The sequence below is a fragment of the Labrus bergylta genome, chromosome 6 (assembly GCF_963930695.1).
Source record: "Labrus bergylta chromosome 6, fLabBer1.1, whole genome shotgun sequence".
Lineage (NCBI taxonomy): Eukaryota > Metazoa > Chordata > Actinopteri > Labriformes > Labridae > Labrus > Labrus bergylta.
In genome coordinates, this window is record NC_089200.1 from 21999613 (window position 1) to 22023922 (window position 24310).

Consider the following 24310-nt stretch of genomic DNA (forward strand, 5'->3'; position numbering starts at 1 on the left):
CTTTGGTTAAGGACTTGGATGCCTCTTGTCCCCTCCGTCTGCAGCAGGTATTTGAAAAACATAAACACCTACATTTGCCAACTATGCTGATTCATTGTTTTTGAATACAATCTGGACAATCGCCCCTACTCTTCAGGGTGATCACAATTTTGTTTCCAATCGGGTAAAGAGATGTTGATTTAGCTCTCATGACTGCACACAAACACTGACTTAGCTGACTGAATTTTTACATCACATTTTGAGTCATACAGGCAAAGACCCTTATTCAACCATTTTGTAGAGTGTTGCCTCACATTACAAAGCGTGTCATCACTGGATCTCCCTGACTGACTCATCATTACGTGCGGACATTTGTAATCATTGAACCATTTGCTATCAGTGGCAAAGCTGGAGGCCATGATTACCTCAGCAAGCTGCCTGAGTGTTTTTTAAAAGATGGCCTGTGTTACACAGAGAGAGTGAGTGGGAGGGAGGAATGAAAAAGCAGATGGTGCTTGCAGTTTCTTTAAAGGCTGTTATTGTAGATAAGGACTGTTTTGACTGTGATTCAAATAGAGGGGGTTTTCTCAGGCCAACAGACATGCTTTACCAGCCTGTTATCCCTGAAAAACAGAGAATGCGGATAAAAACTTGACAGAAAAGAAACAATGTAAAGTATAGAGAGAAGAGAGGAAATGAGAAGGATGCTTTGGTGTGTAATCGTACGTACTAATTGGCACCGTGGCAGTCTCAGTCACTGGCAGGCCCTCCATTAGACTGGCAACAGTTGGCAGAGAGACACGCCCACCAAGAGATTGTGTCACCACTGTGTGCCAGACACTTATAGGGGGGAGGGGAGAGAGTAGAAAAGGGAGTTAGCTCATTAAATGAGGGTAGAGCTAAAGAGACTGAAAAGAAGACAAAACAAAGCCTTATTACCTCTTAACATTTAATATTAAAAGTGATCATATTGTTTATTGTGATGTTAGACATAAAAATGACAGAGCGAGGTGAAAAGAACAGATGACAGCCGAGAATAAAAAGGGTCATTAAGGTCCTTTAATAATGTTTGGAAATGGCTAAGAGAGGAATTGATGCTGGGAGTAAAATATTACAACTTAAGACTTCATGTAATTTGAGAGATTTTTTAACCTATGTTGAAAGATAGTTTCAACATAATTTATTTGTTTATAAACTATGAATTATTTTTTAACTTATATGATTACACTCCGTCAATAATTATTGATAAATATGAACTTAAAAATGTACCTGTAGAGACAACTGAAGGAAGATGTACAAAAAAAGATCCCAAGCTGTAATCAAATACAAAATATTGTGACTACAAAGTCACCATGACTTCACCAAGAAGCAATATGTAACTCTGACATGTAGGGTTTAAAATGGGTACTGCAGTCCAAATTCAAAACATTGGCGAGAGCTGTCTCCCCCGCCCCCTCCGTCCTAGAGTCGTTGTGCACGCAGGTTGCCATGACACTACAACTTCAGCGTTTAGCCAGCTCTGATTTTTACCACATTTCTGGTCGTGGAGCTTTTAAGAAAAATATTGAGGCCTTTTTTTGGTTGGAAAGAATCACTTATATCTGAACCAGTTCGCTTGTTCCCTTCCATCGCTGCAACACCTGTTGGTTTGCCGTGGTAACTGGTGTCATACCTGACAAACTGAGGGGCATCCAAAACAGAGAGAGGTGGTGCATTAACACTGCTTACCTTCTATTGTCAAAACAAAAACAAACCATTCCTGACCGTAATTGAAAATTAGAAGGAGGACATACTGGCTGCTGCATAATTGTTGTAAGAGAAGACAGACCTTCAACACAGCATGTTGTTCCTTTGTGTCTGATGATACTGTAGGCTAAAGGATCAAGTTTGGAATTTGGCCTTTGACCTTTGGACCTCTTGTATTCATTAATATAGAGAAGCAGTTGTCTTCAGTCTTAATTACTTATGGTGTCAAAAGTGGACGCTATCTGCTCTAATGCCAGACAGGATAGGGAGATATTAGAGCTTTTAATATCGCTTACAGCAAGATACATTTAAGAACATTATGAGTTCTGCAGCCTATATTTAGTTACATTTTGTCACATCTCTTTAGCCACACGTGAACCTCTTACCTTATCTTGTCATGTCCTATATTTACCTTCCTTTCTTTTTGTAGCCTTTGCTTTTCTTACATTTTTTGTTTTGTTACTTCATAATTTCTCCAGCTCTGTCAGTTGTTGATGTAGTAGAGCTGAAGCGATTGCAATGTTTCATAATCTCAGAGAAGTCATCTGGTCTTGTATGTTCTGTCGCTGTAACCGATTCACTGAAATCACAATCTATCTTAATCTATCTATCTATCTTAGTTAAAGAACAAAAGTGCCACTATTGGATGTCTTTTAGTCAACCAAACCATCTGTCACACATACAAACAAACACACATTCAAACGTCCACACACACACACACACACACACACACACACACACACACACACACACACACACACACACACACACACACACACACACACACACTTGTCCTCTTCACTCTTTTCCATCTGTTGTCTGATCAATTGATGAGTTCCGACACAGCGAGGGTAAATCTGTCCCCATAAGCTGTTACTGTGGTGACTGAGGACCCCGCCTCAGGTCAGGCTGTCGCTGGCTCCACTCCTGCTGCTTCTCTGGTCAACTCTTACACCAGTCACAGACAGATTTATTTTGTCTCATAGTAAGGGAACTTAGTTGTAAACCTGCTTTTCATTTGCGTTTTAGTGAGAGCAAAATGAACAGACAGAGGGCTCTTAACTCTTCACATTCACTTCTAAACAAGCCTTTTATTTGAAAATTAAACAAAGAGAAACGTATTATATAGATGAACGAGATGATTGTGCAGCTAGTGACACTGAATTGACATCAGAGTAGAAGTGCTGTTTTAGCTGTGATCTTGAATTAAGTGAGTGAATAATGCTGGGGGTATCTAGGAAATAGACAGTCTGAACAAACGGTGTCCCTACATGCCCTCCCTCCCTCTGCACCTCTGTCTATTGTCTCTCTCTCTCTCTCTGCCTCTCTTGATCTCTCCCTCTCTCTATCTTTCTAGCGTTCATAGAGAGGCTGAGTGGGCTGCGAACAAAGACGACATTAAGGTTCTTTATGTAGTGAAGTCTGGTTTCTGATCAGAGAAGATGAGGTGCTTCACTAAGATGAAAGAGATCCTGATGTTAAGTGGAGCTCACACCAAATTATTTTAATTAAACAAAGTAAAATGGAGACCAAAAACCCAAGGAGTTCCTTATCCAAGAAAACAGGAACATAAACCCCTGATAAAAAGGAATGTATGTCAAATCAGTTCAATCACATGCCATGTGAATCTTAAGGATATCTAATTTGGAGATATAGTTTTTATCTTCTACTTTCACCAGGTTAAAGCTAAACTTGTTGAGTATTATTTGAACAAGCGCCTCTCGGATAGATTGAATGAATGTGTACAGCGGGGAGATACGATAGATGTAACGAAGAGAAATCAAGAGACAGCTGGTAGTTTGACATTTAAGTGTTAATGAAAGAGAAAACCAGAAACATAGATTGAATCAAACCGTCAGACTGAATGAAGAAATAGTTTTTCTCAGTGAATTCCAGTAACTATTTGTCTACCTGTGGAGACCCTGACCTAGAAAAAATCCCCTTTGAGCTCTGCTTGAGTGCAGCCAGGGAGGAAATTACATCATTAAAGGATCTTCCTGATAATTAACCACAGATTTGCAATAACATAAATATGTAATCAGTAATCATCATTCAACCATATCTTAAAATAAATATAAGTGACTCTATCATGTTCATCAGGTGATGATAGAGTTTTTTTTTTGTTCGATGTATTTTTCTGCTTTCAGCCTTTATTTGACAGAGGTTTTCTGAGGTTAACTAGTGTAGTCGGTACAGTTGGTGCTAAAGACGTTATCAGGTTGTGAAACAGGCAAAATGTTTGATTTGCCGTTGATTGTCCACAAGAGACAAAACGTAGCTCAGAGGAAAAAAAACATTCCCAATTCCTTTATGTTTGGAAGAATACCATGTGTTTTAGTCTGGTTTTTCATGCTCCTAAAAGTTACTTTTCTGTCAGTAAAAATAAAATAAAAATCTTCCTGACATTAATAATGACCTTTTATTGTAAACATGTTGTTACACTGATGGGACTATTTTCTTTACATAATAGCTACTTTACCTTTAGAAAAAAAGGTTAATTAACATTTATAAGGCATTCTTATCTGGTCCATTGGCAAAAGTCAACCATCCATTAACTGCCATAAGTATATAATGTTCTAATGAAAATATAATGACATATTTACCAAGCATAAAAACATTCATTAGATGTAATTGTATTGCAGTTATACATAATTATACAAAATGAATAATTCCTAGGTAGTCTTCAACCTGTCAACAAGTTTTTCTTTCTAAATGCTTGTGGCTGTTCATTTTACAATTACCGTGTTTGTGGTGCTAAATTCCCACTTTTTACTCTCTAAGACAGAAAAGCATCTTAAAAAGACTTTGAAAGCTCTTATATCATATGAACTAAGGGTTCATTTGCAAAAACAATTAACACCATTCTGAAAAACAGTGCCCTGACAGTTTTGATTAGCACTTTAAATAGAGCTGTTATTTGATTCAAAATCTGTTCTGGTGCAAAAACTCAATACGGTCTATGGGGAACTCGCTTAAAGCCACGCAACTTCAGTCTGAGTGATATTACCTGAAAACACAAAAAATACAAAAAGTTTAATTACATTTTTAAAAACTGAGTTAAATGCTTTTGCAAATGAGCTCTTCTAATGTATATTACGAGCACGTTAATATCTCATATAATAAAAAATCTAGGCCTACTATACAGTACATATGGGAGGGGGGACAGAAGAAACAAATGTTTCATGTCATGGATGTTTTTGTAAGCTGCTACTTGATGCTTTGAATTTCTCTCAGGATCAACAAAGTATCTCCATCTATCTATACAAGCATATTAAGATAACATTGATTTTCATTGTTAATCCTGCATTGTGTGATTGTTACTTTGTGAATGTTAATACTTCTTCAGTGGAGGATTGTGCGTGTGACCTTTAGTGATCTTGAAAGAGTTGATGTGCAAACGATTGATCTACCCCCTATACTAAATTAACATTTCACACTCACTCCCTCTCTGTGTCATTATGTCTCTCTATCTCTCTCTTTCAGTTTGTCTCTCCCGCTCTCTCTATCAACAGATGGCTAATAAATCATTTACTCAAATCAATTATTCATCCTGACCAAAGAGCAAACATTTAGCTGTAACTGACGCATAAACCAACACACTGATATTCAATCGATTCAGGCCAGTATATCAGGCTGTCGGTATAAGACACAGTAACACTTCATCTTGCGTAAGGACTATGTATGAATGTTGGGGGTTCAGTGTGTGTGTTTGTGTGTATCAGAAAGTGAGAGAGTAAAAAGGATGAGGAGGTTGTTGAAACTGAGAGAGCACACTGTAGGTGGCAGAGAGGCTTATATTAACTAAACCAACCAAAGCGGTGCTGTAGGAGTTGCTCCACACAATCTCTTATTCCGTTAAGACAAGCTGTTGTACGCTCACCACCCACAGTTGTACTTGGGGGCCACCAGAGCAGATATATGAATTCAACGTACTGCCAAAAAGGGAGAAAAAGCTCAAAAATGCTGATCCGCTCTCCTCTTATACAGAGAGGATAGATTGCTGAGAGGTACAAAACTTTGGAGAAAATGTTGCCAGCTTCTTTTGTCTCTACAAACAGTTACAACCTTAAACTACTGTTTGCTTTTCATTGAGGTTAAAATTATTTGTATTCGTTTGTACCACCAACATGCAGAGGACTACAGATGGATTAGCCAAAATACAAATCTGGCACATTTACATGTTTATGTTCATTAGTGTGAACTGTCCCTATTTAAAAAAAAAAAAGAAAACATTTTTTTTAATGTAACAATAACAGCTCCAAATCTTCAGTAACAGTAGTAGATGTGAGCAGTTCTGTATGTTGTAATAATCGCACAGGGAAGCAGATGTATCTCACCCCTGTAGATATCAGTTGGAAATGAATTTGCCGTGTGGCTTGGTGTCTCTAAAACTCAAATGTCAAATGTGACTATAACAGACTCCCTGTTCAGTCAGAAATGATCCAAATTCAGTCAATAGCATAGGAAGTCAACCAAATGGCAGCATTTCCATTTGTAAAGAATAATATCAATAAGTCCTAAACACAGAGAGTTTAAGACTGATGATTCAGTGAAAAAACTAAAACAACACGGCTGTAATATCCACTGCAGAGCTGTTAGAAAGCAGCCTTTTTCAAAAGATGTCACAAATCTGTCAAAGTGTCCACGGGGGGTTAGAGAACAATGCCCTCTGTATTTAAGTTTACTGTTTTTTCTTTGTAAATGTTTTGCTCTTTTCGATTGCCATAGGTGAAATATATGGTGTTACTCTAAAGTCATTTAAAATCCTGTCCAAATTGTATCCAGCTCATGTGTTTGTTTTTCTGCAAATTGCTCTCTGCTGGATTTTCTTCCCCTGATGCAATAAACTGCAAGTAATCCTGCTTCGCTGTACACACTGAAACTTTAATGACCATATATACTTTTAGTTATATTGGTTTTTGGTTGGTGGAAAACCCCCCACATTGAAACTTTTCAAGAACTAAGTAAAATATTCAAGTCACCACATTTTTTTTCAACTCACTTCAAAGTACAAAAATCCTCCAATTGAGCCTGAGACATCAAAAACACCATAATAGACATTTTTCATGGCAGATATTTGACTTGAAACTGAAAATGAGCATTTTTCATGAAGACGCAGGTACAATGTCCTAAAATTGAGCATGCTGGCTAACTGGGACACCTTATAAGAACCTGCACTCCCACATAGCTGTTTCTATACTTGCTTTGTTAGTCATACATATACACAGAGGTCGGTGGTTCTGTAATACATTTTCGGTTAGAAACACTTACAAACTCTTTCACCCCACTAGAACTCCAATTTCCACAGTGTAAAGCTTTTTTGATTTAACCAAATCCCCTTCATTATCACTAGTGTATGAGAGATTAAAAGGTGTATACTTAGTCACAAGATGAAAGTTCAGAATAGTGCTTTCACACTTGCACAAAACTCCTGATCTGCATGTGATTACACACACAGTCAAATTTTTCACCCTGACTTTACCCAGACTTCTCCTGCCAGACCCCTCGGAAATTTTAAGCATAAAGTCCGGGTAAGCTGATGTAAGAATGCAACAGATCTCCATGCACAAAGTGAAACCCATTCTTTATCTTTTCTGTTCACTGTTCAGTATGTTCATGCTTTTTTTGATGATATTGTGATTGTGTCAAATTGAAAGTTGCATTTATCTATAGGCAAGCATTCCCTTTATTCTGTCATATAGCCTACTTTGTTGCCTTGGGGGTTTTCTTTACTTTCTTGCTTCATGCGCAATCTCCAAGTTGCTCTTCTTAAGTCATGCCTTGCCTCTTGAGACCCCCTCTCCATCCAACAGGGATAGTCTCCCGCTGTGAGGAAAATGTGTAAACAACCAACTCAGGAAGATTTCAGGGGCAGCCATGTATGAGATTTTCAGGTGTGCATTATGTGAAAACAGCTTAGGAAAGTAATAATAATGAACAAACGTTTTTCTTGTAGAAATATACTTTCGTATTACAGAACATCTTGGGACACAACTAAAAATTCCACAATTGAGTCCCAAAGGCGTTAATAACACACTCTTTGTTGTAATATCAGTTAACAGTAGTCAGGTGATCTGGTCTCATATGAGTAAGCAGCTTGACAGTGACATGGAGCATAAGTCACAACACTCTCAGTATCCCAGCATGATGGGTGTCACCACAGATTTGTCACACAGCAGGGAGCCGTCAGTTCTGCCGTGTGTGTGTCATTGTTACTCACTTATCATGGCTGACAGTTCTGACCAGGGCGTCAACTCACTTCACTACGCTGTGTGTCCCGCCTTACACAGTGTGTGTGTATCTTAACTAACACTTTCAAATCATACAGGGGGAACAACAATGGTACAGTGTGAAAGCTCCTAAGGACTAAAAGTGACTTACTTGTAGCTTCACCTGTAGACAGATGTGTGTTATCCCTGGGGTCAGTTAAGAGAATGACAACCGAGGTTCAACCATTGAAGTCCTTAAGACCCTCCATACGTTTAACTGTGAGACCCCAAATATACCACAAACTCTTTTGACAGACAAGTTTGATGGGGATAAAAGTCTGAGAGAGATGTTGAAATCATAGAACTCAATTCTAATAAATAATTTTTGTAGTGAATAAAAGTGTTTGTTTGTTGTCAATGAAGAATAAATAGTCCTAAATTAACAAACTAACTCACAAATCAAAAACTTTGAGAAAAAAAAACGAAGAGTTTTTGTTTATAACCACGAGTCATTCAAAAGCTCATAAACATGGGGGCGGCTTGCAGAGCAGTCGTCTCTCAACCGGGAGGTTAGATCCCCAGCTCCGATGTTTCCTTGGTGCAAGACATATAACACCAAGTTGCTCCCTCTGCTTTGTCAATGGTGTGTGAATGTGTATGAATGGAATTAGTTAGTACTGATGATCACTTTACATAGCAGCCTCTGCCATCAGTGTGTGAGACATGCGGTGTTAAAGCACTTTGAGTAGTCTGAAGAGTAGAAAGAGCTATACAAGCTCAAGTCCATTTACCATTTAACATCTCTAACATGATATCTGTCCAAACAAATCAATGGGCTTTGTACCTAAGGTCAAACCATCTCTTCACATACACTGTATAAACAATCGTTACAAAACATGACCTCGGAGACATCTACTGAATAACAGTAATAGTAAATGAGAAAGCCATTTTTAGACCCTCTATCCTCTAGTCTCCATAACAACTGAGGAGCAGCCACGACTGACTAATGGTCCGAAGAAAAACTGAGAGATGGAAGAAGTGGGGGATGACAGGAGGCAGCAGAGGGAGGGATGGGAGGGGACAAAAGACAAAAAGGATGACACAAAATGTGTCATGGAAAAAGGTGAAAGTGGGTAAACCAAAGGGGAATAATGTGAGGTTAGAAACTCATGAGGATAATTCTATTTCTGTATTTGTGGAGGATGATGAGGAGCTATTTTAATCCTTTTCTCCCTCCTCTTCCCTCAGTCTCTCTCTCTCTCTTCTGTTAATTAAATTACACCCTGTTTCTTCAACGCTACCGACAGAACTAATTCTCACCACAGCATCACAGGAATGTAACGGGGTCTGTGTTGCGGCTTCTTTAGCTGTGTAGCTGTGTGGGGACCAAGTATGCTCTTGTCTTGAGCAAATTACTGCACATAATGACAGGATTTTTACCACTGTAGTTCACATGTAAACACACATACACACACACAAACCAATTTTGCAATCTCCCAACTCAGAAATTCTTGTTTTATTTGTTTTTGACCTCATTTTTCCCCTTTCAAAGTAAATAAGAATACATTTCTAGTAATCTCTGGGTCTCTACGTTTTGTAGTTGGGGGGGGGGGGATTAAATCATATGAATATGAATTTAAACTTCAACCACCCTGTACTTGTTAAATACATTTTTGACTCTTCTTTCGCTCTAATCTTTATCCTTTATCCATTGATTTTTGCCTTTCATCCTGTTGGCATCCAGGTAAAAGGGGAATCAATGTGTGTTGTGGTCAGTGGAAACAGGAAAAATAAGGAATCAAAGGTGCAGGTGTAATTTGAAAGGAGGCTGAAAAACAGGATAAGGAGGGAGTTCAGAGGAGAGAGGTTTTATGGATGAAGAGAAAGATATAAGGATGTAGAAAGGAGAGAACAATGGATGCAGGAGGGCAGATTAACAAGGAAGCAGCTTCCTTTCTTTTTCACATCTGCCTGAGGACTGAAGGCCCCTGAGGTGTATTTACAGGAAGAATAAGAGGAGACAAAAAACAAAAACAAAAAACACAGTAAAGTGGATCTTTTGAAGGACTCTGTGCTGCAGATAAGGTTGATATGTTTCATTTGTGTTTGTGTGGTCCAGCATGTGTTGGTCTGTGAGCTTCATGTCTCTCAGCCTTAGGGTGTCCTGCCTTCCACTGATGGAGCTGCTGTTTTTGTTTCCTTCTAAATAGTGGTTGTCACAGCCGTCCTCCCACACAGAGAACCAGCCAAAAGCCCCTAAATATATCCCTGTTGTTTCTCTGTGTCTCTGAGACCCTCACGTCCTCTCTCCATATCTCAAAACTGCAGCCATCCTCCATCTTTTATTGTGGTGGCCTTAGTGTGGGTCTATATGTGTGTGAGACACCTCTTTTTGACACTGATAATACATTGTGAAAATTAGTCCTTGTGCATCTACAAGACGGGTGACAATACTGCTTTGTGTCTCTGTCTTCTGTTTGTATGGGTTTTTCATGTTCAAAAACACGTTTGTGTTAACCTCTGTGTGTGTGTGTGTGTGTGTGTGTGTGTGTGTGTGTGTGTGTGTGTGTGTGTGTGTGTGTGTGTGTGTGTGTGTGTGTGTGTGTGTTATCCTCTGAAAGGATCCTGGCAGCAGCAGGAGCACATATGAACATCTCAGTTGACCTGAGGACCCTGAGGGCCGTACGAGTGCTCCGACCCCTCAAACTGGTCTCAGGCATCCCCAGTGAGTGTGATAACTTCAAAACATTTTTACTGCTATTTGGACTTTGGTAAAGCAAAGGCTAGCTGTGGTGGCACAGCTTCTAAAAATCTGTTTGTTGTTTTTGAGTGTGAACAATTTCATTTAAAAGCATTCCCAAATGAATGTTCTTAATTTAAGGTTCAACTAATAAACAATTGATGTCCTTCATAAAACGAGGTATGAGTCTAACATTTGATAAAGGAGTGCAAATAAAGACTCCTCTTAGTATAATCCATTTGCTGATTATTTTGTTATCAGTTGTTTCAAGGTTTGGATAAAAAGTGATCTGAAAAAATGTAATGCCCATTCGATAATCACCTTCAGATGGCTTGTTTGGACTTTGAGTCAAATATGCAAAGATGTTAAATTAACTACCATAAAAGGCTTACATGTCACATATTCTCCTTTCTAACAAGTTTAAATAAGTCTTAGAGGTCCCTAAAACATGTCTGTCAGGTTTTTTGTTATAAATCCACTCTGATCCTGTATTACATCATGCCTATGAACCCCTCTTTTTCAGACCTGCTCAGAACAGGCTGTTTCTGTGTCTGTAGCTTTAAATGTAAATGAGCTGTGTCTGGCCATGCCCCTCTGAAGGGGGATTTGTCTCTGGCTTTCTTGAACCATGCCCAATTGTTTACAGTGAGAAGGCAGACTCAGAGGGTAGAACAAACACCTAGCTGTGGTAGTGTCACCCACCTGTGTGAGGGGTTACTGCCCTTTGTGATGTCATGAAGGGAAAATCTCCAAACCGCCTGTTTGAGCACACATTTTCTCAAAATTAGAGCTGGCAAAAGAGGGAGAGGATGGACTTTTCTCATAATTGGGCGGTTTGTAGACATCTAGGGACACATATTAAACCGTGGTTAAGTGTATTTTGCCTAATATAAAAACAAACAATTTCGTATTTTCAAAGCAAGAATCTGAAAATTTTTTACGTATGTCAAAATAGTCAGAATTAATTTTATTTATTCCAATCATTGTAAATTGTTGTTACAAGGTTATATTTAATGTACATGCATGTATCAAAAGTTGTTCTGCAAGACGTGTCTCTGCTCTTCCTCATTTTGTAACTGTGTGCTCTACCTCCAGGTCTGCAGATTGTCTTGAAGTCTATAATGAAGGCCATGGTTCCTCTGCTGCAAATTGGCCTTCTGCTCTTTTTTGCAATCCTCATGTTCGCCATCATTGGCCTGGAGTTTTACAGCGGCAAACTGCACCATACCTGCCAGCCGCAGCCCGGAATACTAGGTATACACACGCTCATTACTGTACATATTTCCTTATGGTGCACAGGTAGACTATAGGTTGTGTTATGGCTATGGTGTATGGATAGTAATGATTAAATATACAGATATATCAGCAGCACAGCATGGTTGCAAAAGTGTATTTTTTTATTTATAGATTGATATATTTATATATTTTTTTGTACAACTCTTTACACAGGGAACTACAACACAGAACTTTAAAACCAAAAAGTCAAGTCCGAGCTCACCTGTTGTTTTTTTTAGTATGTGGGTTCTAAATGTATGCATGTGGAAAATGCAGGCACCTCTGCTTTCACAATCCCCCTGTGTAAACATGTAGACAAAGTGTTTTGCCAAGCAGTTCCTGCGGACTTGATCAAACCACACGGGCAGTTTTTTCCAATATAATTATAATCAACAATGCGGTAGTGCTCAATGCCTGATTGTACATTCAGAGCTGTCATTAACCTTCAAGCTCCACCTGACATATTGATTCTGAATGGACAGTAAGACAACAGACAAACTGTACAGAGTAATTTATGTCTCTGAATGGTCCTGTCACTGTTCAGACAGGCACTCTGCAAACAAACTCTTTTAAAGTCGTTTTGACTTTGATTCAATTCCTTAAGTACAACATGACATTTGGGCAAAGGCCAAGGCTGAGAATACATTGTTACACAACTCACCTGTGGCGCAGAAATGAAGGTCATTATACTCGTCGAGTATATAGATTAGTTTGAACTTTAAAGACCATTTACATGAGAACAAAGATTTTATTTTTGTTCTGATTTAGTGCTGAAGGTGTTAAATGAAGCGCTCATGTTTCGTTGGCTGCTTATTTTTAAATTTATTTTGTATTTGGGTGCCAGTGAACATTGCAGTACATTGAAGGCAATTTATTTTGACTTTTGTTTGTTTTAGGAACTTGTGTTTTTATAAAACATTATTCATGTCTTTTTGTTTTTTTCTCTTTGCATGCACCTTTCCTATTCAGAAAATGAGACGGTGGACTCCTCTGAGGTGGAGTTCCCGTGTGGCATTCGTCAATGTCCGCCTAAATACACCTGCAACGATAACTGGATCGGCCCGAATGACGGCATCACACAGTTTGACAACATCCTGTTTGCTGTTCTCACAGTCTTCCAGTGCATCACCATGGAGGGGTGGACAACCGTACTCTACAATGTGAGACATCACATACACACATACATACATTCACGTGTGCCAGCCGTAATCTGATCCTCACTTGCTGAAAATTGTTGATGTGAAGCATTGTTTTGATTTAGACTCCATTAACTCTAATGAACAGAAGAGGCTTTCAGCACACTGGTGGCTGCTGAGTGGAAGTCTGCAACCCCTGCAGCCCCTACTGTTAAATTGCCAGTGGTTTAGAAACAACAGAGGGCTGGATAACTGTGGTTTGATTTTGGCAATGAATCTGCAAAACACAATACTGTTGTTCTGTCTTCTTGCCTTTTTTGTTTTTTTTCTATCCTAAATAAATGTGTTGCGTGCAGCATCTTTGGGCTAGACCTTCATACAGAACAGCACCTGGTTATGAAATTTGGTGCATTTTAGAATCTGTTGCAAATGTAATAATGGACGGTGTAAACCTCTGCTATATGAGTATAAACACAGGAAATGATTTGAAATTCCAAAGATACCAAAAGAAACAAGAACACACTGTTCTGAGCATCACACCTAGATGTGTTCCCAAAAAATGAGCGTTGTAACCAGACACAGATTCACAGGAGTGCATATGTGCAACGGCCGTTTTCACATACGCACTCCAGATAATAGCTAGATTATTACAGGAGTCTGGCTGGAGAAACTCCGGGTAAAGTCCGCGCAAAAAATGTGGCTGTTTGCGTTCACATATAGCCTAAAGCCCCTCCAGGTAGCCAAATATTTTTTTCAGGGTTTTCAGAGTTTTTCAGGAGCTTTCTGTATGTGTGAAAAGGGTTACAAGTGAGGTCCTGCATCATGCTTTATAGGATTTTCTTTTGTCTCAGTGTAAAGGACAGGAAGGCAGACACACAGAGACATTATATAGACAGAAAGGCAAGCAGTTGGCAGATAATGACATGATTTTATGATTATTAATAGATCTGTTGCTGCATGCACATCCAATAAATCAAGTCCAATCATGTTCACATTTTTGCTTAGCGCTAAATTACAAGGAACACAGGGTGGAATAAGAAAACATCAGAGAAACATCTTCCAAAGAAAAAGTGTAATACTGGGCATGTGTGCTATGTGGAGACTTGCTTGAAATATGGGCTGATATTCAAAAAGCTTTTGGAGCAATTATTCAGTGTTTCAGGTTCAGTATTGATCCCTTTTCAAAAACACAGCTGCAGGTTCAAGGCACTCCTAAGAAGACCTGTGGAATCTGATTAAGGGAGGATTTAATGGGATTGATAAAACACAGTCCCAAATCACCCTCAAGGACAAACAGCATTAGGTAACACTTTACAATAAGGTACACATAATTTGCATAGTTACTGGTGGACGAATGAGAACGAAATGCTAGTAAACCTTTAGTTAAGGGGTAGGTAGTGTGAAACTCCTCATCAAACATTATAGCTTAGCTATTGACTACATAACAGATAATGAATGCTAGATAAACTACACAAAGTTTTGTATGGTTACTGGGGAACAAATGAGAACGTAATAATGTGTTGTAATTCTGTTGTTTTCCATGAAACACTTAGAGATGTAAACTTCTTGTGTGATGTATGAGATATTCAACTGTGAGGCAGAATTCTAGTTTTCTTTTACCTCAGACAATAAAGTGACAATCATACACTCTCCAGCACAACCTTCTCTTCTTCTTTTATTAGAGGTCAGCTTCTACCTGCTCTCATTTTTTTTATTAAGATGGATAAAGGAAAAAGACGTGTCACAGAAATTGTATGACGTTGCCTAAAGTGATGCTCAGTGAGCTTGATGATTGAAGGTGGGACGATATGATCCTGCAGTGCTGCTGAAATATGAATGCTGACCAAAGAGAATTACTTTGATGATGTTTAATGTAGTCACTGAGATACACAGAAAACGTTCTGATGTCTAGGTGCTGTAAAGTAAAGTAAAGAAAAGTAGTGGTGCTCTACTCTGTTTCTATATTGGTCCATACATACTATATAGCTTCTCCTCTATGAGTCCAGAGTAGATCAATACACATGACCCTAGTCGATGCCACGCCTGCAACTGGAACGTCACCTACACTTTGGCATTTCTGGCTTGTGTTTCATTTCTATCTTGCATTTAACTTACTTTAGAATGTATTTTGATGTTTCAGGCTGATGATGCCTTGGGCCCCAACTGGAACTGGCTCTACTTCATCCCTCTTATCATCATCGGATCTTTTTTTGTCCTGAATCTGGTGCTGGGAGTCTTGTCTGGGTGGGTACTAATTTCTTGTTATTATTTAATTTGCAAGCTGAAGTAACACGTTTGTAAAGGAGATTTGCTGGATATATTGCTAGCCCAGACACAATCAACATAATAAGATTTGTACCTGCTCTTTGAAATGCTGGCCCCAGTTAAATAGCACCCCTGTATGTTAAGATGCTGCTTCTTCCTGCTGAGGTTGCTGTACACAACTGGTGATCCTTGCTGGCCTTAAGTTGCTTTTTCAATTGATTGCAGGGTTGCCATGTATTTAATGGTGATCCTTGCTGGCCTTAAGTTGCTTTTTCAATTGATTGCAGGGTTGCCATGTATTTAATGTGCACTACTGTAATAAAATAGAACAGAATAGATATGTATTGCCATTTGCGAAGGGATAGGACAGTACAGTACATGTACATTGGTATGAGTGTTCATTCCTCCAAGAGTCAGCTCTACAAAAGAAGTTTAAAAATAGAAGAGCAAGATAAAAGATGAAAGAGCAGCAAAATAGATAAAATTGTACCTCCAAAAAGTACACAAGAAATATAAATAACAGGTTCATTTTATAAAAACTATAAATGGAGATATATAGTAAAATATAGTAAAAATATGTTACCTTGTCCGGAGAATTGTGTACATCTGCGATTTTTTTTTGCATCATGTGAATGCACAAAGAACATTTTCCATACCTGTTATTACACATTATATTATTGCACAGTTATCCTAAAGGCTATTATTGTACAGTTAGTTTTTGTACTGTGAGATGGTATGATGTCCATTGAATATGTGAGGCGTGGGGTGTGATATAACCTTCATGTCCTGTGATATGAGTCTGACAGCAGCAGGAAAGAAGCTGTTGTTGAAGGGGGCCTCGTGAATTGAGATGCTCTCTGGTCTGTGGTGTTGAAGGTTGTAGCCTAAATCCTTCCACCTGAACAGAGCATGGGCTGGGTGGTGTTTGTCCCTGAGGGTGCTCTGTTTATTTCACCTCAAGCGCTGTGTGTGTACAGTGTTTCCAGGGAGGGGAGAGCTGGTGATCCTCTCTGCGGTTTTGATGACCCTTTGAAGGGATTTTCTCTCTGCCAGGGTGATGTATCCAAACCACACAGTGATTGCATTTGTGAGGATGCTTTCAACTAGTCCCCCGTGTTGTGTTTGGCTTTTTAGGTACCAGAACTATGACAGATGATCTAAAGGTCTGAGGGACAATATCCTGCATGAGAGAGGTGTTTTAGATGACTGTGTACACCCCTGCCAGCTGTTCAGCACAGACCTTTAGGACTCTTGTTGCCATTTCCTTAGGTCCTCCAGCCTTGCTGGGGAATAGAATAAAGTAACAGACTTTTCTCTGCTAGGATTACTCCTGTAATCTGATATGGATTGTATTCCCTGCCACATACCTCTTGTGGTGTTGTCTTTGGAAGTATGTCCTTTTGGCAGCTCTGATGGACTTTTGGAGCTCATACTGGGCATGCTTATACTCCCTGATGTCCCCTGATTTAAAGAATGCACACCACATTGCAGACATTGCTATGTCTGCAATGAACCAGGGTTTCGGAATACTGGGGAATCTAACAATGTTTGGAAACAAGACAAACCACTTTATAACTGTAACAACACCACAGGTAAGTGAACCCAAAAGCACGACTCACGACGCAGTCTTTGATGGGGGGAAAAAACAGTCTTTACTCTTGAAGAAGATACAATCCAAAAAAGTGATCAAAGGGGAAACAAAAGGTTTGAACGCTTCTCACAGGTGTCGAAGACGAACTGGCACAGAAGGAAGGGAAGCTACAGACTAAATAGTAGGGTGAGGGGGAAGACAACGAGATGCAGCTGGGAACAATCAGGGCGGGGCAGACAATCACACAGGTGGGAAACACATGAGGGCGGGAAGTGACGGATCTGAAACGAGAGGAGAAGTTAGTGACCCAAAACAGAAAATAAAACAAGATAGAAATAAAAACAACCTAAGACCCTGAGCTGGACATGACAATAACTCCTGTGTTATACTGAACTTTTTTTTTCAAATATATGATAATTTATTCACTGACTTCAATGTATATTATCAGTGGGTTAAGGACTTCAGACACCTTCTTTGAAGGCAAGGGACTTGATTTGGTGAATCTGGTATGTGCTGAAGCTCATTGTAGTCTGCACATTGCACTCTGTGGATTCTTAAAGTTAGAAATGAATCTTTTTTTATTAGCAGCATGCATATGTTATATGACTTCCTTGGGTATACAGAGGACTGGACGTTTCAATACATGTTTGTAGTCACCTTTGTAAATTCACCATTTTTCTGTCCATTAATTTCAGCCTACTGGTTGTGACTGTAGTTTTTGGCACTAAGACTTCATAAAGTACCGCATTTTCTGGTGCTGGTAGCCTTATGTGCCACAGGAAAGGGTCAACTTAACTGACTTGTGAGTTTTCAGATGCACCATTAGTTTTGGGTTGGGACAAGATCAACTTGAGAGTGTGCGCACTCAGCCTTCAGATCCTTCCAAGGTGACGATGATAGTCACACAGTATGAGGCTGTGTGACTATTCAGTCAGCTGGTATTGTTGTCCTGACAGAAAAAAGACAGTGTTAATTGTTTTTTCACTGACTAGTTGAGCTGCTGTCTATACAAACCCTGCTGCTTCAGTGCACAGTGTCTAAGTCTATACAAGTTAATTCGTTTTACAGAAAGGTTAATTGGGGAGCCATTGTCATTATCTCCACTGTGGGAGAGAAGAAACCTCCTTTGCCTTGCTGTCTCTCCTCTCCTCTCTCTCCTCTTGTCTCATTTTGTGGTTGAATGTACAAGTAAAGTGTGTGTGTACAACTGTTTCCTAAAAGACTAAGTAAATGCTTCTGTGGTTTGGTTTTGCAGGGAATTTGCCAAAGAGAGGGAGAGGGTGGAAAACCGCAGGGCCTTCATGAAGCTGAGACGCCAACAGCAGATTGAGAGAGAGCTCAACGGCTACCGGGCCTGGATCGACAGAGCAGGTGGCTTTAGTCCCAGACACAGCTCAGGGAGACCAAGGATATTCTGCTCTAGATAAGAGAGAGAGAATCAATATTTCACCTTAAACTTAAAGTCTAACGTTATTAGTTGTAAATATTGGGCTTTTTTTTCCTCTGCTGATTGTTCCACATGTGAATTAATTTAGCAAAGATGCCAGAATATCTCTCCCCATCTTCACTATCATCTGCTGCTCATTTCTAATGTCTGTTTGACTTTACAGAGGAAGTGATGCTTGCAGAGGAGAATAAGACTTCAGGACCTTCAGCCCTCGATGGTAAGTTAGAAATATAGTTTTATAATCTCTCTATAATGTCAGAGTTCATGTTGTCTTTCTGCTGTCTTTACACTGCTTTACATTCTGTCTCTCTTCAACTCATGATTGATGCCAGCATGTAGCTATAATGTAAATGTGCTTAAAAGGCTGTTTGAAGCTGTATTATGTAGCCTATGTGTTTATTCCAGGTTTACTTTAAAAAATACTTTAAAAGATAAGGACATAAGAATAACTCTTTCAAAGTTGAGCTACATTTCAGTCTGGTTTTCATTTGTAGTCCTGCTAGCTGCCATCCTTTTGAGCCCTGATTAGTCAAAACTGAAAGGATGGCACACTGAAATATTTCTGCAACTGTTTGATGCAAAGAAATGTTGTACAGTATATGGTTCCTCAAGAGGGAATCTTAATGAGATTTCCCTGACTTCTCCCCAGTACCTTAATTTTGATCAAACTAATGATATTCCCTTTTGCCTTAGCTGTAATTAGTGCTATGAGTTAATTAACAAAGGTTAGCATGCAGGCATTGTAAACATAACATGAATGGCATCAGCATGTTACCAGTGTGGTGGTGATTGTTAACATGCTAATGTCAGCGTGAAGCTGAAAAGCGAAACTATGACAATGCACAGCAACATTTCTGGTAATCATCAGTCTTTATCTACAAACATCATCCGATCAAAATAGTAGTTTCTCCAATGCGTTTGCTTATCATTGATTTGACAACATTAGCCTCAGCTGTACTAAGATGATTAATTCTGCTTAGCAAACGCTTACGACAAAACTTAGATGTGGGACATGGTAAAAAAAACTGTAGGTGTCAGTCATAGTGAAATTGGACACACTTTTGGTAGAGCATTCCTGTGCAAAGTATCCTAATTTCTGGCATTATAATTGTGACTTTGTTAGCATGCCATAGTTAGCATAGTTGTTTTGAGCATACATTGAGCTTCTACTATGGTGGAAGACTCTTACTCCTGTTGAAATGTACCTCCTGAGACAAAAAAAAAATCTAAAACATTAAAAGTTTCCCTCAATGTCAAAAGACAGAAAAAAAATCCTGATCATATATCAGCTCAGGATATATTGTACTGCCCAGTTTTTTTGTTGCTGCCGTGGAGCACTTGGTAAGATCACGTACTGATAGTGCTAAACCTGCCACTACACACGAGGGCCAAAAAAAGACAACTTAATGCCTCCTCTGACCCCTTTACTGTACTTTGACCTTTCCTCCTCACTAAAGCAGCAGGGCTTTTATTAAATGTTCATTGATTGGCAGCTCTCAGGAGTCTCCCAGAGTGGAGTACAGGTGGTGCATATGGTGAGAACCGCCCTCTGTTCTCCCTCCCTCCCTCACCAACTTCACCATCTCATATTTCACGCACATCGCCACTTAAATATGCACGAGACGGGGCTTTGAACAAAGTTAAACCTTGTTCTGTAAGTTTCTTGCTCAGGATGTTTCTGATATAAGAAGGATAAATTGAAAATAACAATCTGGGGGAAAAACAGATAGAGAGAAAAGAGAGCAGAAGCTCTGCCTAAAAGAAGGTGGGGGACTGCTGTTGCCTCAGCAACCATTGGTCTGAAAAGGCAGCAGCATGTGCTTGCAATGTGTGAGTGTGTTGACAGGTCTTTGTGGTCCTGCCTTTCGCAAACACTAGTGTATGGAAGCAGTTTTGTTTTTTTGTATCTGATTCTCTCTGTGTGTTTGATCAGTGGCTTATTGAAAAAAAAAATCCCCAAGCAAATATTGACTTTAAGCAATTTTCAGAAATCACAAGGCACTGGGAAGGTGCTAGTGGGGGGAGGGATAGGAAAGGTAATCATAAAAACACCAGTCAGTGATAAAGGTCAACACATACTCATCACACAAAATCCAGCATGTGTGCACTGCACGTCCTGTCCGCTGCTACTGTGCGACAGCACTTGTACACAGCTGAAATTAGAGCAATGCATGGGCCGTCAAGTCGCCTGTGAGCATGGTTTGTCATAAGAGATCAGAAAATAGCAGGAAAAGTCATGCATTCAGTTGCTTGGATCATTACACTTACAATCATTTTTTATCTCATTTGACTGCAGGGTTAATGAGCTTAACTTTCCCTCTCAGCTAAAACTTCACAGACGTTAGATTTTCATGCAGATTATGCTTGCTGTGATTTCTCTTTATCGTTTGCTTCGTCATTATCTTTTTATTGTTTATTGATTTCATATCATACTTGCATACTGCCTGAGTCTACCCGTGAGTGTTTTTAAATGTAAGGGTGGCCGTGCAGCAGACATATTTTTGGGCTTTGTTGACTAAAAAAATCAGCAAACACAAACAGTCCAGTCATATTGACTTACTGAGAATTTAAAAATGCAAAAGAAAAAAAAAAAAAACTATACCTCCTGCTAATGTTGCCCAAAGGTCTGCTTTGTGTCACTATCCTCACAGTGTGTCCCCTTAAGCTTCATGAATGTGTTGGTTAAACAGTTTGTACTGCTTGTTCTGGGGCATTTTATTTGCAATCTTCTCTGCAGTGTTAAAGAGAGCCACCACTATCAAGAGGAGAGGGATGGACGGGGTGCATCGAGGGCAACCAGGGGATGAACAGTATGGTGACATCTCCTCTGTGGGTGAGTGGGAGTCTGGACAGAAACATAAATATGGTCACATAAAGTATAGGTCTTAGCTCTGCAGCTGCCGAAAGAGAAGCATATCTCATACTCTCCTTCTGATCCCCACAGGCATCCCCATGGCCAGATCAAGTATCAGGAGCACCAAGCGGGGTCCAACAGCATATTTTCATCGCAAAGAGCGTCTCCTGCGTATTTCCATCCGCCGTGTGGTGAAGACACAAACTTTCTACTGGACAGTGCTGGGCCTTGTGGCTCTCAACACACTGTGTGTGGCAATTGTTCACCACAATCAGCCTCTGTGGCTGTCCAACTTCCTCTGTGAGTCATATCAGGAAATTCATTCAAGTATTGAGGAGTGGTCTGACTGTTCATATGCTTCATGACCCCACTGCGACAGCTATCAAATAAAGTGATTTTATCATGTAATTGAAAGGGTTTGTGTTTAAAGTTCAAAAATGGAAATGTCGTTTTTTGTTTTTGTTGCAGACTATGCAGAGTTCCTGTTCCTCGCTCTGTTCCTGACTGAAATGTTTCTGAAGATGTACAGCTTGGGGCCGCGTCTCTACTTCCACTCCTCCTTTAACTGCTTTGACTGCAGTGTCAGTACTTTGTCTCCCTTTCTTTGTTTCTCACAAGACCCACTGCTTGTCTTTGAAGACTATGAATTATCAGCCTTGTTACCCTCTGTCATCGTCTGTTGCCTCGTCCCTACTTCTCTCTGTCACTATGTGAAATCAAAATTTCACATTTCTTCATTTGTGTGTTTAAATTGAGGATGTAATTCCTAATATACCTTTTAATTAAATATATATATTTATATCCTTTTGTATATCTGTGTAGGTAATTGTTGGCAGCATCTTTGAAGTGCTGTGGGGGTTCTTCAGGCCCGGCACTTCCTTTGGCATCAGTGTCCTGCGTGCTCTCCGTCTGCTGAGAATCTTCAAGATCACCAAGTTAGTGCAGCAGCCCTCCTCACTCTATACCATCTGTTAAGATGCTTGGTACTATTTACAAGGAATAGTCACTGCTGGCTAAAGTCTAGAAGTCATGCTGATGAAATATGTAGTATTTCTATATTTTACAATAGTTGGATACGACTGTTAGGTACCATGGATCTTTAGAATATCGTATTATATACTTGTATTCATAAAGTAGACAATGAAGTACTTCTGACAATAATTTCTTCCACCTTTAATCAAGATGAAACCAGAAATAAAACATCTTCTTTTGAAGTAATGCCATTTGCCAGCAGTTTAAAAGACTTCTTCTATCATTGAGCATTTCACACTCCCACATTGCCAGACTCACTATCAACAGTACAATAGTACAACTAAAAAACATAATATTTTATTCCATGCAATATTACTTTTGTTTGTCAGAACCTTGAACCCCATTACCAACAAAAGAAATACAAATTGCACCTTGACAGTTTGGATGGAGATTCAGTTGTTATGCTTTTTGTTGCAACATTTTTTCACCACTTCAGAATTCATCATTGTGATATTTTGTGGCTTTAAAGGTACTGGGCATCTCTGAGAAATCTGGTCATCTCTCTGATGAACTCCATGAAGTCCATCATCTCGCTCATCTTCCTCCTCTTCCTGTTCATCGTTGTCTTTGCACTCCTTGGCATGCAGCTCTTCGGTGGCAGGTGAAGTTAAAGTATCCCTAAGGCCCTTTGAGAGAAATACAATTACCTATAGTTCTGTCCACCACTCCTTATGAGTCCATAAAGAAACTGAATAAAGTGAGGAAACAACCAGGCAGAAAATAAAGACTGTTAATGTTTCCCACTTGGCTGGTTGCACAAATCCTAGAATCCTACTGAATACACATTCTCAAACATAGAACAAAGCTGAAGAAGACTACATGGATCACTAGGTTTCCTCTTTATTGAACAGACGTGGTTGAGGGGAGAATAGATTGTCTTAAGTTCTGTCTACTGTTGTTTTCATTATACAGAGACACTATGTGATTTAATACACTGCCTTTGTCACACACACAGCTATTGTTGCTTAGTTTTCCCTTGAGTCGAAGGCTGTTTCCAACAAGCTGTCACTTATATATATTCTGGCAGAGGTACACACAAACTGGCCTCCAGAATACAGAGCGTGCTTTAAAAAAAAAAAAAAAGAGCCAGCTAGAGAGGAGGAGAATTGATTTCTCCCCAACTGAAAAACTAAATAAAAACTATACCTGGCTCTGCTTTTTTTTAAGGACTGCATGTGTCATATCCTTCTTACAGGTTCATCTTTGAAGACTACACTCCGACAAACTTTGACACCTTCCCTGCAGCCATCATGACCGTCTTTCAGGTCTGGAAATATACCTGACAATTGACGAATGCTCTCTGTTTCACACACATTTTGTAATGTGGAGTTTATAACTCAGCTTAAGTGATGCTTAGGATGGTTCTGTGGGTGATATTATGTATTATTGTGTGGTTTATATTTCCAGATCTTGACTGGAGAGGACTGGAACGAGGTTATGTACAACGGTATTCGCTCTCAAGGAGGAGTGAAGTCTGGCATGTGGTCCTCTATCTACTTTATTGTGCTCACACTATTTGGAAACTGTATCCTCTGTTACACTTCTATAAATACAACTGGAATTACCATTACACGTATAGTGCTTAATGCCTTTTTTCATATTAGGTATCCTAAACTCACTTCCATGATTACTAAAGGAAAGCTGATTTGATAAAAGTCTGATGTTTTTTTTGGACTTCGTTCTTTTAAGCTCTGGATTTCTTGTGTTAGTTTTGTTCTTTATTTATTACGTCAATCTGTTTTTGCTTTCCCAGATTTGCTTTCCCAGATTACTTTTCCCAGATTTTCTATTACCCTAAATGTGCATTACATCATTCAGACCAGCTGAGCTGCAGAGATGCAGGCGCAGGAGTTGATTCTAAGTGGGATCTGCAATTCTTCTATCACTATCTACCTGTTAAAAATGTTTTAAAAAATTACACTTTGATGCTGTCCTTAACTCCTTTATGACCAGACACTCTACTGAACGTCTTTTTGGCCATTGCTGTGGATAATCTCGCCAATGCACAAGAACTTACCAAGGTAACAATAAAATGA

At 39.4% G+C, this 24310-nt stretch overlaps 1 protein-coding gene across 1 annotated transcript in view; it reads left to right on the forward strand.

Moving 5' to 3' along the window:
- Window positions 1-24310, forward strand: part of LOC109982516 (voltage-dependent R-type calcium channel subunit alpha-1E) — a 66771-nt gene that overhangs the window by 17395 nt on the left and 25066 nt on the right. Inside the window, exons 4-17 of the mRNA XM_065956006.1 lie at window positions 10556-10659; window positions 11770-11928; window positions 12919-13109; window positions 15226-15329; window positions 18197-18312; window positions 18552-18605; window positions 21126-21221; window positions 21333-21542; window positions 21711-21823; window positions 22065-22177; window positions 22744-22875; window positions 23470-23539; window positions 23682-23799; window positions 24228-24295. Coding sequence (XP_065812078.1) covers window positions 10556-10659; window positions 11770-11928; window positions 12919-13109; window positions 15226-15329; window positions 18197-18312; window positions 18552-18605; window positions 21126-21221; window positions 21333-21542; window positions 21711-21823; window positions 22065-22177; window positions 22744-22875; window positions 23470-23539; window positions 23682-23799; window positions 24228-24295 — 1648 coding nt within the window. The remainder of the gene's footprint in view (window positions 1-10555; window positions 10660-11769; window positions 11929-12918; window positions 13110-15225; window positions 15330-18196; window positions 18313-18551; window positions 18606-21125; window positions 21222-21332; window positions 21543-21710; window positions 21824-22064; window positions 22178-22743; window positions 22876-23469; window positions 23540-23681; window positions 23800-24227; window positions 24296-24310) is intronic.